This window comes from Pholcus phalangioides, unplaced genomic scaffold, assembly GCF_987345545.1.
Source record: "Pholcus phalangioides strain wild (caught in Gottingen) unplaced genomic scaffold, Ppha-v1.0 ptg000172l_1, whole genome shotgun sequence".
Lineage (NCBI taxonomy): Eukaryota > Metazoa > Arthropoda > Arachnida > Araneae > Pholcidae > Pholcus > Pholcus phalangioides.
In genome coordinates, this window is record NW_028301637.1 from 8,487,956 (window position 1) to 8,504,424 (window position 16,469).

Below are 16,469 nucleotides of genomic sequence, written 5' to 3' on the forward strand. Positions count from 1 at the left end.
GAAATTTAGAGTAATTCCGAGAAATTTTACAAACTTTTATCCAACCCAAGGTACCAATGCAGACGACATCAAGTGATAGAATTTTAAACGAGAATATGTTTGTAGATTGACACTGAGGTTTCACATGGTTCAAATAATTATGTAAATACAGCTAATGTGTGAATGGGAAAACAAAGTTGTTCACCTCCATGTGTAAACACCAGCACGAAACATTTCAAATATCAGTTTACGTGTCAAAGTGTCGTAACCTGGGGGTAGCGGCTGCCAACAAAACATTTAGAAAGGGCAGCCGCACCAAAACATAGCAGAAGCAAAGGTACAAAAAAAATGAGAAGCAAAACAACGATTTCACCCTCCTTCGAACGCCCAAGAAAGTAGCTCTTTGCTTTGGTACGTTAAGATACAAAAAGTCGCAATGGACTTTTTCTTCCGCAGTCGCCCAACATCATCTTAAATGTTCCAAACATTTCGGAAAGCCACAGAAAAGGGGAAATAAAAAAATAAACTCGAAGAACTCAAGATTTTTTTATTAATTTTCTAAATTTTTAATTTTTTTTAATTTTTTTTTTTTTTTTTTTTGTAAAGCTTTCATTCCGACAGCTCTTTTTTTGCGAGTTGTTGACCAGACAGGTATCAGCAACCTGTGCAATCACGTATCAGCATCAACTTTCTTTTCTGGGAAAGAGGCATACGAAGATAGCCAAAACTGCACCAATCCACAAAAAGACACTATTCAAGATGAGTAGTGATGGCAGTTCATCGGAAGTTGGAACTTCAGGGCTCACAAAGCGATAAATGACACCTGAGAGTCCCTGAAAGCAACGGGCCAGATTGAGAGTGTTGCTCATGTTACTGGCACCGTGATTGTAAGATAACACAAGTGGAATACAAATGTTCATCACTCCTGCGGCCAAAGAGCCGATGAAAGTGAGAACAGCCAGCTGACAGAAGGCGTTGCAGACGATAGCCAAGACAGCACACAAAGCGCAGGTTGCCAGGGCAAAAGCGTACTCGGAAGTACGCCGGAAAGGAGACTTGGAGGCGAAAATGCCGTATATCAGTCTAGCGGAAAGATCAGCCAACTGTACGAGAAGTGTCAGTAGAGAGATACTGTCCGCACTCGCACCAAGACTCTCGGCCCGACCGTTCATCTGCCTCAAGAAATGAGGACTTCCCATGTTTAACGCAAACACAGAAAAAGCCATCGTCAGGAACTGTGGCCGACGCAGATATCGCAGAGCCATCAGTTCCGCAATCTGGGAACGGGTTCTCCCCCAGAAGGTTCCTTCGCGGACAGGCTCGGTTTGTTCTTTTCGTTCTTCAACCTCAACCTCTTTCTCTTCCAGTGTGAAATGGCTTTCTGGATTGGCGTAAATCATTCCACTCAGAGAGAGAACAAAGAAAGTTCCGGACAACACCAGGAAAGCAGAGTGCAGCCCGAGCACACTGAAAATTGGTTCCAGTATGTAGGGCATAACGATAGCTCCCAGACATCCACCTGAGAGTGCGATCGACATAGCTGTGGGCTCTCTGGTAGTGAAGAACTTACCGGTACATCCCACTGCCGCAGTGATCACAAAAGATGATCCCAATCCAACGCACACTCCGAGGCTCCCGATCAGATAAGCAGCCGAAGTTGCAAAGTAGCTGGTCAAGAAGCCGAGCGCGCAGATGATGCTGCCAACAGACACCATCGGCCCGTTGCCGAAACGAGCCACCAGCGCGCTGCTGAATGGAGAACATATGAGGGACAATGTCCCGATACGCCCAGAAATCCAGGAGGCTTCCATCGGGGAGGTATCAGGAAATTCCTCCATTATAGCAGCTCTCCAAACGGCGAAAGATTTCAAAAAGCCCGTCAGCAGAAAGGTGACCACAAAGGTCATGACGGATACCAACCATCCGTATCCACCATCAGGAGCGACGCGTTCACTTACAGTAACCCTTGGTTCGTTCAAGTCGATTACCGTGAAAGTGTCCAGCCAGGCTGAATTGCCACAACGAACGACATCGATGACGACGTTCTTGGCATCATGGCCCGAAACAGCCTTACCACCAACGAAAGACATGATTATTACCACGAATCCGTTAATACGAATCCACCGATAACTTGATGGAAAATTAAAAAGGTCGACTCCCGGCCGCAAAACGAGTAAACGATAAATCGAGTAAACGAGGAACAGCGAGGAGCCGAGGGCGAGCGCGCGAGAAACAGATCCTTATATACCCTCGTGGCGAAAAATTTCTCCGAAATAATTGGAATATTCCGAGAATTTTTTCCAAAATTCGCTATAACATTTCAATGCAAGCCTCCAGTGCAACTAGTCGAAAAAATACCTAGAAATTTAGAGTAATTCCGAGAAATTTTACAAACTTTTATCCAACCCAAGGTACCAATGCAGACGACATCAAGTGATAGAATTTTAAACGAGAATATGTTTGTAGATTGACACTGAGGTTTCACATGGTTCAAATAATTATGTAAATACAGCTAATGTGTGAATGGGAAAACAAAGTTGTTCACCTCCATGTGTAAACACCAGCACGAAACATTTCAAATATCAGTTTACGTGTCAAAGTGTCGTAACCTGGGGGTAGCGGCTGCCAACAAAACATTTAGAAAGGGCAGCCGCACCAAAACATAGCAGAAGCAAAGGTACAAAAAAAAGGAGAAGCAAAACAACGATTTCACCCTCCTTCGAACGCCCAAGAAAGTAGCTCTTTGCTTTGGTACGTTAGGATACAAAAAGTCGCAATGGACTTTTTCTTCCGCAGTCGCCCAACATCATCTTAAATGTTCCAAACATTTCGGAAAGCCACAGAAAAGGGGAAATAAAAAAATAAACTCGAAGAACTGAAGATTTTTTTATTAATTTTCTAAATTTTTAATTTTTTTTAATTTTTTTTTTTTTTTTTTGTAAAGCTTTCATTCCGACAGCTCTTTTTTTGCGAGTTGTTGACCAGACAGGTATCAGCAACCTGTGCAATCACGTATCAGCATCAACTTTCTTTTCTGGGAAAGAGGCATACGAAGATAGCCAAAACTGCACCAATCCACAAAAAGACACTATTCAAGATGAGTAGTGATGGCAGTTCATCGGAAGTTGGAACTTCAGGGCTCACAAAGCGATAAATGACACCTGAGAGTCCCTGAAAGCAACGGGCCAGATTGAGAGTGTTGCTCATGTTACTGGCACCGTGATTGTAAGATAACACAAGTGGAATACAAATGTTCATCACTCCTGCGGCCAAAGAGCCGATGAAAGTGAGAACAGCCAGCTGCCAGAAGGCGTTGCAGACGATAGCCAAGACAGCACACAAAGCGCAGGTTGCCAGGGCAAAAGCGTACTCGGAAGTACGCCGGAAAGGAGACTTGGAGGCGAAAATGCCGTATATCAGTCTAGCGGAAAGATCAGCCAACTGTACGAGAAGTGTCAGTAGAGAGATACTATCCGCACTCGCACCAAGACTCTCGGCCCGACCGTTCATCTGCCTCAAGAAATGAGGACTTCCCATGTTTAACGCAAACACAGAAAAAGCCATCGTCAGGAACTGTGGCCGACGCAGATATCGCAGAGCCATCAGTTCCGCAATCTGGGAACGGGTTCTCCCCCAGAAGGTTCCTTCGCGGACAGGCTCGGTTCGTTCTTTTCGTTCTTCAACCTCAACCTCTTTCTCTTCCAGTGTGAAATGACTTTCTGGATTGGCGTAAATCATTCCACTCAGAGAGAGAACAAAGAAAGTTCCGGACAACACCAGGAAAGCAGAGTGCAGCCCGAGCACACTGAAAATTGGTTCCAGTATGTAGGGCATAACGATAGCTCCCAGACATCCACCTGAGAGTGCGATCGACATAGCTGTGGGCTCTCTGGTAGTGAAGAACTTACCGGTACATCCCACTGCCGCAGTGATCACAAAAGATGATCCCAATCCAACGCACACTCCGAGGCTCCCGATCAGATAAGCAGCCGAAGTTGCAAAGTAGCTGGTCAAGAAGCCGAGCGCGCAGATGATGCTGCCAACAGACACCATCGGCCCGTTGCCGAAACGAGCCACCAGCGCGCTGCTGAATGGAGAACATATGAGGGACAATGTCCCGATACGCCCAGAAATCCAGGAGGCTTCCATCGGGGAGGTATCAGGAAATTCCTCCATTATAGCAGCTCTCCAAACGGCGAAAGATTTCAAAAAGCCCGTCAGCAGAAAGGTGACCACAAAGGTCATGACGGATACCAACCATCCGTATCCACCATCAGGAGCGACGCGTTCACTTACAGTAACCCTTGGTTCGTTCAAGTCGATTACCGTGAAAGTGTCCAGCCAGGCTGAATTGCCACAACGAACGACATCGATGACGACGTTCTTGGCATCATGGCCCGAAACAGCCTTACCACCAACGAAAGACATGATTATTACCACGAATCCGTTAATACGAATCCACCGATAACTTGATGGAAAATTAAAAAGGTCGACTCCCGGCCGCAAAACGAGTAAACGATAAATCGAGTAAACGAGGAACAGCGAGGAGCCGAGGGCGACCGCGCGAGAAACAGATCCTTATATACCCTCGTGGCGAAAAATTTCTCCGAAATAATTGGAATATTCCGAGAATTTTTTCCAAAATTCGCTATAACATTTCAATGCAAGCCTCCAGTGCAACTAGTCGAAAAAATACCTAGAAATTTAGAGTAATTCCGAGAAATTTTACAAACTTTTATCCAACCCAAGGTACCAATGCAGACGACATCAAGTGATAGAATTTTAAACGAGAATATGTTTGTAGATTGACACTGAGGTTTCACATGGTTCAAATAATTATGTAAATACAGCTAATGTGTGAATGGGAAAACAAAGTTGTTCACCTCCATGTGTAAACACCAGCACGAAACATTTCAAATATCAGTTTACGTGTCAAAGTGTCGTAACCTGGGGGTAGCGGCTGCCAACAAAACATTTAGAAAGGGCAGCCGCACCAAAACATAGCAGAAGCAAAGGTACAAAAAAAATGAGAAGCAAAACAACGATTTCACCCTCCTTCGAACGCCCAAGAAAGTAGCTCTTTGCTTTGGTACGTTAAGATACAAAAAGTCGCAATGGACTTTTTCTTCCGCAGTCGCCCAACATCATCTTAAATGTTCCAAACATTTCGGAAAGCCACAGAAAAGGGGAAATAAAAAAATAAACTCGAAGAACTCAAGATTTTTTTATTAATTTTCTAAATTTTTAATTTTTTTTTTTTTTTTTTTTTTGTAAAGCTTTCATTCCGACAGCTCTTTTTTTGCGAGTTGTTGACCAGACAGGTATCAGCAACCTGTGCAATCACGTATCAGCATCAACTTTCTTTTCTGGGAAAGAGGCATACGAAGATAGCCAAAACTGCACCAATCCACAAAAAGACACTATTCAAGATGAGTAGTGATGGCAGTTCATCGGAAGTTGGAACTTCAGGGCTCACAAAGCGATAAATGACACCTGAGAGTCCCTGAAAGCAACGGGCCAGATTGAGAGTGTTGCTCATGTTACTGGCACCGTGATTGTAAGATAACACAAGTGGAATACAAATGTTCATCACTCCTGCGGCCAAAGAGCCGATGAAAGTGAGAACAGCCAGCTGACAGAAGGCGTTGCAGACGATAGCCAAGACAGCACACAAAGCGCAGGTTGCCAGGGCAAAAGCGTACTCGGAAGTACGCCGGAAAGGAGACTTGGAGGCGAAAATGCCGTATATCAGTCTAGCGGAAAGATCAGCCAACTGTACGAGAAGTGTCAGTAGAGAGATACTGTCCGCACTCGCACCAAGACTCTCGGCCCGACCGTTCATCTGCCTCAAGAAATGAGGACTTCCCATGTTTAACGCAAACACAGAAAAAGCCATCGTCAGGAACTGTGGCCGACGCAGATATCGCAGAGCCATCAGTTCCGCAATCTGGGAACGGGTTCTCCCCCAGAAGGTTTCTTCGCGGACAGGCTCGGTTTGTTCTTTTCGTTCTTCAACCTCAACCTCTTTCTCTTCCAGTGTGAAATGGCTTTCTGGATTGGCGTAAATCATTCCACTCAGAGAGAGAACAAAGAAAGTTCCGGACAACACCAGGAAAGCAGAGTGCAGCCCGAGCACACTGAAAATTGGTTCCAGTATGTAGGGCATAACCATAGCTCCCAGACATCCACCTGAGAGTGCGATCGACATAGCTGTGGGCTCTCTGGTAGTGAAGAACTTACCGGTACATCCCACTGCCGCAGTGATCACAAAAGATGATCCCAATCCAACGCACACTCCGAGGCTCCCGATCAGATAAGCAGCCGAAGTTGCAAAGTAGCTGGTCAAGAAGCCGAGCGCGCAGATGATGCTGCCAACAGACACCATCGGCCCGTTGCCGAAACGAGCCACCAGCGCGCTGCTGAATGGAGAACATATGAGGGACAATGTCCCGATACGCCCAGAAATCCAGGAGGCTTCCATCGGGGAGGTATCAGGAAATTCCTCCATTATAGCAGCTCTCCAAACGGCGAAAGATTTCAAAAAGCCCGTCAGCAGAAAGGTGACCACAAAGGTCATGACGGATACCAACCATCCGTATCCACCATCAGGAGCGACGCGTTCACTTACAGTAACCCTTGGTTCGTTCAAGTCGATTACCGTGAAAGTGTCCAGCCAGGCTGAATTGCCACAACGAACGACATCGATGACGACGTTCTTGGCATCATGGCCCGAAACAGTCTTACCACCAACGAAAGACATGATTATTACCACGAATCCGTTAATACGAATCCACCGATAACTTGATGGAAAATTAAAAAGGTCGACTCCCGGCCGCAAAACGAGTAAACGATAAATCGAGTAGACGAGGAACAGCGAGGAGCCGAGGGCGAGCGCGCGAGAAACAGATCCTTATATACCCTCGTGGCGAAAAATTTCTCCGAAATAATTGGAATATTCCGAGAATTTTTTCCAAAATTCGCTATAACATTTCAATGCAAGCCTCCAGTGCAACTAGTCGAAAAAATACCTAGAAATTTAGAGTAATTCCGAGAAATTTTACAAACTTTTATCCAACCCAAGGTACCAATGCAGACGACATCAAGTGATAGAATTTTAAACGAGAATATGTTTGTAGATTGACACTGAGGTTTCACATGGTTCAAATAATTATGTAAATACAGCTAATGTGTGAATGGGAAAACAAAGTTGTTCACCTCCATGTGTAAACACCAGCACGAAACATTTCAAATATCAGTTTACGTGTCAAAGTGTCGTAACCTGGGGGTAGCGGCTGCCAACAAAACATTTAGAAAGGGCAGCCGCACCAAAACATAGCAGAAGCAAAGGTACAAAAAAAAGGAGAAGCAAAACAACGATTTCACCCTCCTTCGAACGCCCAAGAAAGTAGCTCTTTGCTTTGGTACGTTAAGATACAAAAAGTCGCAATGGACTTTTTCTTCCGCAGTCGCCCAACATCATCTTAAATGTTCCAAACATTTCGGAAAGCCACAGAAAAGGGGAAATAAAAAAATAAACTCGAAGAACTCAAGATTTTTTTATTAATTTTCTAAATTTTTAATTTTTTTTAATTTTTTTTTTTTTTTTTTTTTGTAAAGCTTTCATTCCGACAGCTCTTTTTTTGCGAGTTGTTGACCAGACAGGTATCAGCAACCTGTGCAATCACGTATCAGCATCAACTTTCTTTTCTGGGAAAGAGGCATACGAAGATAGCCAAAACTGCACCAATCCACAAAAAGACACTATTCAAGATGAGTAGTGATGGCAGTTCATCGGAAGTTGGAACTTCAGGGCTCACAAAGCGATAAATGACACCTGAGAGTCCCTGAAAGCAACGGGCCAGATTGAGAGTGTTGCTCATGTTACTGGCACCATGATTGTAAGATAACACAAGTGGAATACAAATGTTCATCACTCCTGCGGCCAAAGAGCCGATGAAAGTGAGAACAGCCAGCTGCCAGAAGGCGTTGCAGACGATAGCCAAGACAGCACACAAAGCGCAGGTTGCCAGGGCAAAAGCGTACTCGGAAGTACGCCGGAAAGGAGACTTGGAGGCGAAAATGCCGTATATCAGTCTAGCGGAAAGATCAGCCAACTGTACGAGAAGTGTCAGTAGAGAGATACTGTCCGCACTCGCACCAAGACTCTCGGCCCGACCGTTCATCTGTCTCAAGAAATGAGGACTTCCCATGTTTAACGCAAACACAGAAAAAGCCATCGTCAGGAACTGTGGCCGACGCAGATATCGCAGAGCCATCAGTTCCGCAATCTGGGAACGGGTTCTCCCCCAGAAGGTTCCTTCGCGGACAGGCTCGGTTCGTTCTTTTCGTTCTTCAACCTCAACCTCCTTCTCTTCCAGTGTGAAATGACTTTCTGGATTGGCGTAAATCATTCCACTCAGAGAGAGAACAAAGAAAGTTCCGGACAACACCAGGAAAGCAGAGTGCAGCCCGAGCACACTGAAAATTGGTTCCAGTATGTAGGGCATAACGATAGCTCCCAGACATCCACCTGAGAGTGCGATCGACATAGCTGTGGGCTCTCTGGTAGTGAAGAACTTACCGGTACATCCCACTGCCGCAGTGATCACAAAAGATGATCCCAATCCAACGCACACTCCGAGGCTCCCGATCAGATAAGCAGCCGAAGTTGCAAAGTAGCTGGTCAAGAAGCCGAGCGCGCAGATGATGCTGCCAACAGACACCATCGGCCCGTTGCCGAAACGAGCCACCAGCGCGCTGCTGAATGGAGAACATATGAGGGACAATGTCCCGATACGCCCAGAAATCCAGGAGGCTTCCATCGGGGAGGTATCAGGAAATTCCTCCATTATAGCAGCTCTCCAAACGGCGAAAGATTTCAAAAAGCCCGTCAGCAGAAAGGTGACCACAAAGGTCATGACGGATACCAACCATCCGTATCCACCATCAGGAGCGACGCGTTCACTTACAGTAACCCTTGGTTCGTTCAAGTCGATTACCGTGAAAGTATCCAGCCAGGCTGAATTGCCACAACGAACGACATCGATGACGACGTTCTTGGCATCACGGCCCGAAACAGCCTTACCCCCAACGAAAGACATGATTATTACCACGAATCCGTTAATACGAATCCACCGATAACTTGATGGAAAATTAAAAAGGTCGACTCCCGGCCGCAAAACGAGTAAACGATAAATCGAGTAAACGAGGAACAGCGAGGAGCCGAGGGCGAGCGCGCGAGAAACAGATCCTTATATACCCTCGTGGCGAAAAATTTCTCCGAAATAATTGGAAAATTCCGAGAATTTTTTCCAAAATTCGCTATAACATTTCAATGCAAGCCTCCAGTGCAACTAGTCGAAAAAATACCTAGAAATTTAGAGTAATTCCGAGAAATTTTACAAACTTTTATCCAACCCAAGGTACCAATGCAGACGACATCAAGTGATAGAATTTTAAACGAGAATATGTTTGTATATTGACACTGAGGTTTCACATGGTTCAAATAATTATGTAAATACAGCTAATGTGTGAATGGGAAAACAAAGTTGTTCACCTCCATGTGTAAACACCAGCACGAAACATTTCAAATATCAGTTTACGTGTCAAAGTGTCGTAACCTGGGGGTAGCGGCTGCCAACAAAACATTTAGAAAGGGCAGCCGCACCAAAACATAGCAGAAGCAAAGGTACAAAAAAAATGAGAAGCAAAACAACGATTTCACCCTCCTTCGAACGCCCAAGAAAGTAGCTCTTTGCTTTGGTACGTTAAGATACAAAAAGTCGCAATGGACTTTTTCTTCCGCAGTCGCCCAACATCATCTTAAATGTTCCAAACATTTCGGAAAGCCACAGAAAAGGGGAAATAAAAAAATAAACTCGAAGAACTCAAGATTTTTTTATTAATTTTCTAAATTTTTAATTTTTTTTAATTTTTTTTTTTTTTTTTTTTTTTTTTGTAAAGCTTTCATTCCGACAGCTCTTTTTTTGCGAGTTGTTGACCAGACAGGTATCAGCAACCTGTGCAATCACGTATCAGCATCAACTTTCTTTTCTGGGAAAGAGGCATACGAAGATAGCCAAAACTGCACCAATCCACAAAAAGACACTATTCAAGATGAGTAGTGATGGCAGTTCATCGGAAGTTGGAACTTCAGGGCTCACAAAGCGATAAATGACACCTGAGAGTCCCTGAAAGCAACGGGCCAGATTGAGAGTGTTGCTCATGTTACTGGCACCGTGATTGTAAGATAACACAAGTGGAATACAAATGTTCATCACTCCTGCGGCCAAAGAGCCGATGAAAGTGAGAACAGCCAGCTGACAGAAGGCGTTGCAGACGATAGCCAAGACAGCACACAAAGCGCAGGTTGCCAGGGCAAAAGCGTACTCGGAAGTACGCCGGAAAGGAGACTTGGAGGCGAAAATGCCGTATATCAGTCTAGCGGAAAGATCAGCCAACTGTACGAGAAGTGTCAGTAGAGAGATACTGTCCGCACTCGCACCAAGACTCTCGGCCCGACCGTTCATCTGCCTCAAGAAATGAGGACTTCCCATGTTTAACGCAAACACAGAAAAAGCCATCGTCAGGAACTGTGGCCGACGCAGATATCGCAGAGCCATCAGTTCCGCAATCTGGGAACGGGTTCTCCCCCAGAAGGTTCCTTCGCGGACAGGCTCGGTTTGTTCTTTTCGTTCTTCAACCTCAACCTCTTTCTCTTCCAGTGTGAAATGGCTTTCTGGATTGGCGTAAATCATTCCACTCAGAGAGAGAACAAAGAAAGTTCCGGACAACACCAGGAAAGCAGAGTGCAGCCCGAGCACACTGAAAATTGGTTCCAGTATGTAGGGCATAACCATAGCTCCCAGACATCCACCTGAGAGTGCGATCGACATAGCTGTGGGCTCTCTGGTAGTGAAGAACTTACCGGTACATCCCACTGCCGCAGTGATCACAAAAGATGATCCCAATCCAACGCACACTCCGAGGCTCCCGATCAGATAAGCAGCCGAAGTTGCAAAGTAGCTGGTCAAGAAGCCGAGCGCGCAGATGATGCTGCCAACAGACACCATCGGCCCGTTGCCGAAACGAGCCACCAGCGCGCTGCTGAATGGAGAACATATGAGGGACAATGTCCCGATACGCCCAGAAATCCAGGAGGCTTCCATCGGGGAGGTATCAGGAAATTCCTCCATTATAGCAGCTCTCCAAACGGCGAAAGATTTCAAAAAGCCCGTCAGCAGAAAGGTGACCACAAAGGTCATGACGGATACCAACCATCCGTATCCACCATCAGGAGCGACGCGTTCACTTACAGTAACCCTTGGTTCGTTCAAGTCGATTACCGTGAAAGTGTCCAGCCAGGCTGAATTGCCACAACGAACGACATCGATGACGACGTTCTTGGCATCATGGCCCGAAACAGTCTTACCACCAACGAAAGACATGATTATTACCACGAATCCGTTAATACGAATCCACCGATAACTTGATGGAAAATTAAAAAGGTCGACTCCCGGCCGCAAAACGAGTAAACGATAAATCGAGTAGACGAGGAACAGCGAGGAGCCGAGGGCGAGCGCGCGAGAAACAGATCCTTATATACCCTCGTGGCGAAAAATTTCTCCGAAATAATTGGAATATTCCGAGAATTTTTTCCAAAATTCGCTATAACATTTCAATGCAAGCCTCCAGTGCAACTAGTCGAAAAAATACCTAGAAATTTAGAGTAATTCCGAGAAATTTTACAAACTTTTATCCAACCCAAGGTACCAATGCAGACGACATCAAGTGATAGAATTTTAAACGAGAATATGTTTGTAGATTGACACTGAGGTTTCACATGGTTCAAATAATTATGTAAATACAGCTAATGTGTGAATGGGAAAACAAAGTTGTTCACCTCCATGTGTAAACACCAGCACGAAACATTTCAAATATCAGTTTACGTGTCAAAGTGTCGTAACCTGGGGGTAGCGGCTGCCAACAAAACATTTAGAAAGGGCAGCCGCACCAAAACATAGCAGAAGCAAAGGTACAAAAAAAAGGAGAAGCAAAACAACGATTTCACCCTCCTTCGAACGCCCAAGAAAGTAGCTCTTTGCTTTGGTACGTTAAGATACAAAAAGTCGCAATGGACTTTTTCTCCCGCAGTCGCCCAACATCATCTTAAATGTTCCAAACATTTCGGAAAGCCACAGAAAAGGGGAAATAAAAAAATAAACTCGAAGAACTGAAGATTTTTTTATTAATTTTCTAAATTTTTAATTTTTTTTAATTTTTTTTTTTTTTTTTTTTGTAAAGCTTTCATTCCGACAGCTCTTTTTTTGCGAGTTGTTGACCAGACAGGTATCAGCAACCTGTGCAATCACGTATCAGCATCAACTTTCTTTTCTGGGAAAGAGGCATACGAAGATAGCCAAAACTGCACCAATCCACAAAAAGACACTATTCAAGATGAGTAGTGATGGCAGTTCATCGGAAGTTGGAACTTCAGGGCTCACAAAGCGATAAATGACACCTGAGAGTCCCTGAAAGCAACGGGCCAGATTGAGAGTGTTGCTCATGTTACTGGCACCATGATTGTAAGATAACACAAGTGGAATACAAATGTTCATCACTCCTGCGGCCAAAGAGCCGATGAAAGTGAGAACAGCCAGCTGCCAGAAGGCGTTGCAGACGATAGCCAAGACAGCACACAAAGCGCAGGTTGCCAGGGCAAAAGCGTACTCGGAAGTACGCCGGAAAGGAGACTTGGAGGCGAAAATGCCGTATATCAGTCTAGCGGAAAGATCAGCCAACTGTACGAGAAGTGTCAGTAGAGAGATACTGTCCGCACTCGCACCAAGACTCTCGGCCCGACCGTTCATCTGTCTCAAGAAATGAGGACTTCCCATGTTTAACGCAAACACAGAAAAAGCCATCGTCAGGAACTGTGGCCGACGCAGATATCGCAGAGCCATCAGTTCCGCAATCTGGGAACGGGTTCTCCCCCAGAAGGTTCCTTCGCGGACAGGCTCGGTTCGTTCTTTTCGTTCTTCAACCTCAACCTCTTTCTCTTCCAGTGTGAAATGACTTTCTGGATTGGCGTAAATCATTCCACTCAGAGAGAGAACAAAGAAAGTTCCGGACAACACCAGGAAAGCAGAGTGCAGCCCGAGCACACTGAAAATTGGTTCCAGTATGTAGGGCATAACGATAGCTCCCAGACATCCACCTGAGAGTGCGATCGACATAGCTGTGGGCTCTCTGGTAGTGAAGAACTTACCGGTACATCCCACTGCCGCAGTGATCACAAAAGATGATCCCAATCCAACGCACACTCCGAGGCTCCCGATCAGATAAGCAGCCGAAGTTGCAAAGTAGCTGGTCAAGAAGCCGAGCGCGCAGATGATGCTGCCAACAGACACCATCGGCCCGTTGCCGAAACGAGCCACCAGCGCGCTGCTGAATGGAGAACATATGAGGGACAATGTCCCGATACGCCCAGAAATCCAGGAGGCTTCCATCGGGGAGGTATCAGGAAATTCCTCCATTATAGCAGCTCTCCAAACGGCGAAAGATTTCAAAAAGCCCGTCAGCAGAAAGGTGACCACAAAGGTCATGACGGATACCAACCATCCGTATCCACCATCAGGAGCGACGCGTTCACTTACAGTAACCCTTGGTTCGTTCAAGTCGATTACCGTGAAAGTGTCCAGCCAGGCTGAATTGCCACAACGAACGACATCGATGACGACGTTCTTGGCATCATGGCCCGAAACAGCCTTACCACCAACGAAAGACATGATTATTACCACGAATCCGTTAATACGAATCCACCGATAACTTGATGGAAAATTAAAAAGGTCGACTCCCGGCCGCAAAACGAGTAAACGATAAATCGAGTAAACGAGGAACAGCGAGGAGCCGAGGGCGACCGCGCGAGAAACAGATCCTTATATACCCTCGTGGCGAAAAATTTCTCCGAAATAATTGGAATATTCCGAGAATTTTTTCCAAAATTCGCTATAACATTTCAATGCAAGCCTCCAGTGCAACTAGTCGAAAAAATACCTAGAAATTTAGAGTAATTCCGAGAAATTTTACAAACTTTTATCCAACCCAAGGTACCAATGCAGACGACATCAAGTGATAGAATTTTAAACGAGAATATGTTTGTAGATTGACACTGAGGTTTCACATGGTTCAAATAATTATGTAAATACAGCTAATGTGTGAATGGGAAAACAAAGTTGTTCACCTCCATGTGTAAACACCAGCACGAAACATTTCAAATATCAGTTTACGTGTCAAAGTGTCGTAACCTGGGGGTAGCGGCTGCCAACAAAACATTTAGAAAGGGCAGCCGCACCAAAACATAGCAGAAGCAAAGGTACAAAAAAAATGAGAAGCAAAACAACGATTTCACCCTCCTTCGAACGCCCAAGAAAGTAGCTCTTTGCTTTGGTACGTTAAGATACAAAAAGTCGCAATGGACTTTTTCTTCCGCAGTCGCCCAACATCATCTTAAATGTTCCAAACATTTCGGAAAGCCACAGAAAAGGGGAAATAAAAAAATAAACTCGAAGAACTCAAGATTTTTTTATTAATTTTCTAAATTTTTAATTTTTTTTTTTTTTTTTTTTTTGTAAAGCTTTCATTCCGACAGCTCTTTTTTTGCGAGTTGTTGACCAGACAGGTATCAGCAACCTGTGCAATCACGTATCAGCATCAACTTTCTTTTCTGGGAAAGAGGCATACGAAGATAGCCAAAACTGCACCAATCCACAAAAAGACACTATTCAAGATGAGTAGTGATGGCAGTTCATCGGAAGTTGGAACTTCAGGGCTCACAAAGCGATAAATGACACCTGAGAGTCCCTGAAAGCAACGGGCCAGATTGAGAGTGTTGCTCATGTTACTGGCACCGTGATTGTAAGATAACACAAGTGGAATACAAATGTTCATCACTCCTGCGGCCAAAGAGCCGATGAAAGTGAGAACAGCCAGCTGACAGAAGGCGTTGCAGACGATAGCCAAGACAGCACACAAAGCGCAGGTTGCCAGGGCAAAAGCGTACTCGGAAGTACGCCGGAAAGGAGACTTGGAGGCGAAAATGCCGTATATCAGTCTAGCGGAAAGATCAGCCAACTGTACGAGAAGTGTCAGTAGAGAGATACTGTCCGCACTCGCACCAAGACTCTCGGCCCGACCGTTCATCTGCCTCAAGAAATGAGGACTTCCCATGTTTAACGCAAACACAGAAAAAGCCATCGTCAGGAACTGTGGCCGACGCAGATATCGCAGAGCCATCAGTTCCGCAATCTGGGAACGGGTTCTCCCCCAGAAGGTTTCTTCGCGGACAGGCTCGGTTTGTTCTTTTCGTTCTTCAACCTCAACCTCTTTCTCTTCCAGTGTGAAATGGCTTTCTGGATTGGCGTAAATCATTCCACTCAGAGAGAGAACAAAGAAAGTTCCGGACAACACCAGGAAAGCAGAGTGCAGCCCGAGCACACTGAAAATTGGTTCCAGTATGTAGGGCATAACCATAGCTCCCAGACATCCACCTGAGAGTGCGATCGACATAGCTGTGGGCTCTCTGGTAGTGAAGAACTTACCGGTACATCCCACTGCCGCAGTGATCACAAAAGATGATCCCAATCCAACGCACACTCCGAGGCTCCCGATCAGATAAGCAGCCGAAGTTGCAAAGTAGCTGGTCAAGAAGCCGAGCGCGCAGATGATGCTGCCAACAGACACCATCGGCCCGTTGCCGAAACGAGCCACCAGCGCGCTGCTGAATGGAGAACATATGAGGGACAATGTCCCGATACGCCCAGAAATCCAGGAGGCTTCCATCGGGGAGGTATCAGGAAATTCCTCCATTATAGCAGCTCTCCAAACGGCGAAAGATTTCAAAAAGCCCGTCAGCAGAAAGGTGACCACAAAGGTCATGACGGATACCAACCATCCGTATCCACCATCAGGAGCGACGCGTTCACTTACAGTAACCCTTGGTTCGTTCAAGTCGATTACCGTGAAAGTGTCCAGCCAGGCTGAATTGCCACAACGAACGACATCGATGACGACGTTCTTGGCATCATGGCCCGAAACAGTCTTACCACCAACGAAAGACATGATTATTACCACGAATCCGTTAATACGAATCCACCGATAACTTGATGGAAAATTAAAAAGGTCGACTCCCGGCCGCAAAACGAGTAAACGATAAATCGAGTAGACGAGGAACAGCGAGGAGCCGAGGGCGAGCGCGCGAGAAACAGATCCTTATATACCCTCGTGGCGAAAAATTTCTCCGAAATAATTGGAATATTCCGAGAATTTTTTCCAAAATTCGCTATAACATTTCAATGCAAGCCTCCAGTGCAACTAGTCGAAAAAATACCTAGAAATTTAGAGTAATTCCGAGAAATTTTACAAACTTTTATCCAACCCAAGGTACCAATGCAGACGACATCAAGTGATAGAATTTTAAACGAGAATATGTT

At 45.4% G+C, this 16,469-nt stretch overlaps 7 protein-coding genes across 7 annotated transcripts; all 7 read right to left on the reverse strand.

Annotated features, from left to right (window-relative positions):
• Window positions 1-662: 662 nt before the first annotated feature.
• LOC149063709 (monocarboxylate transporter 12-like) lies at window positions 663-2,069 on the reverse strand. Its single transcript, XM_089255753.1, has one exon. It carries the CDS (start codon window positions 2,067-2,069, stop codon window positions 663-665), a length of 1,407 nt encoding a protein of 468 aa, XP_089111879.1.
• Window positions 2,070-3,000: 931 nt separating this feature from the next.
• LOC149063710 (monocarboxylate transporter 12-like) lies at window positions 3,001-4,407 on the reverse strand. Its single transcript, XM_089255754.1, has one exon. The coding sequence runs from the start codon at window positions 4,405-4,407 to the stop codon at window positions 3,001-3,003; it is 1,407 nt and encodes a 468-aa protein (XP_089111880.1).
• Window positions 4,408-5,332: 925 nt separating this feature from the next.
• On the reverse strand, window positions 5,333-6,739 carry LOC149063711 (monocarboxylate transporter 12-like). The gene has a single exon (XM_089255755.1). It carries the CDS (start codon window positions 6,737-6,739, stop codon window positions 5,333-5,335), a length of 1,407 nt encoding a protein of 468 aa, XP_089111881.1.
• Window positions 6,740-7,673: 934 nt separating this feature from the next.
• On the reverse strand, window positions 7,674-9,080 carry LOC149063712 (monocarboxylate transporter 12-like). Its single transcript, XM_089255756.1, has one exon. The coding sequence runs from the start codon at window positions 9,078-9,080 to the stop codon at window positions 7,674-7,676; it is 1,407 nt and encodes a 468-aa protein (XP_089111882.1).
• Window positions 9,081-10,019: 939 nt separating this feature from the next.
• Window positions 10,020-11,426, reverse strand: LOC149063713 (monocarboxylate transporter 12-like). The gene has a single exon (XM_089255757.1). The coding sequence runs from the start codon at window positions 11,424-11,426 to the stop codon at window positions 10,020-10,022; it is 1,407 nt and encodes a 468-aa protein (XP_089111883.1).
• Window positions 11,427-12,359: 933 nt separating this feature from the next.
• Window positions 12,360-13,766, reverse strand: LOC149063714 (monocarboxylate transporter 12-like). Its single transcript, XM_089255758.1, has one exon. It carries the CDS (start codon window positions 13,764-13,766, stop codon window positions 12,360-12,362), a length of 1,407 nt encoding a protein of 468 aa, XP_089111884.1.
• A 925-nt stretch (window positions 13,767-14,691) lies between these two features.
• Window positions 14,692-16,098, reverse strand: LOC149063715 (monocarboxylate transporter 12-like). The gene has a single exon (XM_089255759.1). The coding sequence runs from the start codon at window positions 16,096-16,098 to the stop codon at window positions 14,692-14,694; it is 1,407 nt and encodes a 468-aa protein (XP_089111885.1).
• Window positions 16,099-16,469: the final 371 nt, after the last annotated feature.

Coding starts and splice junctions, on each gene's coding strand:
- LOC149063713 (XM_089255757.1), bottom strand. CDS start 11,426: ATGTCTTTCGTTGGTGGTAAGACTGTTTCGGGCCATGATGCCAAGAAC.
- LOC149063712 (XM_089255756.1), bottom strand. CDS start 9,080: ATGTCTTTCGTTGGGGGTAAGGCTGTTTCGGGCCGTGATGCCAAGAAC.
- LOC149063714 (XM_089255758.1), bottom strand. CDS start 13,766: ATGTCTTTCGTTGGTGGTAAGGCTGTTTCGGGCCATGATGCCAAGAAC.
- LOC149063715 (XM_089255759.1), bottom strand. CDS start 16,098: ATGTCTTTCGTTGGTGGTAAGACTGTTTCGGGCCATGATGCCAAGAAC.
- LOC149063711 (XM_089255755.1), bottom strand. CDS start 6,739: ATGTCTTTCGTTGGTGGTAAGACTGTTTCGGGCCATGATGCCAAGAAC.
- LOC149063710 (XM_089255754.1), bottom strand. CDS start 4,407: ATGTCTTTCGTTGGTGGTAAGGCTGTTTCGGGCCATGATGCCAAGAAC.
- LOC149063709 (XM_089255753.1), bottom strand. CDS start 2,069: ATGTCTTTCGTTGGTGGTAAGGCTGTTTCGGGCCATGATGCCAAGAAC.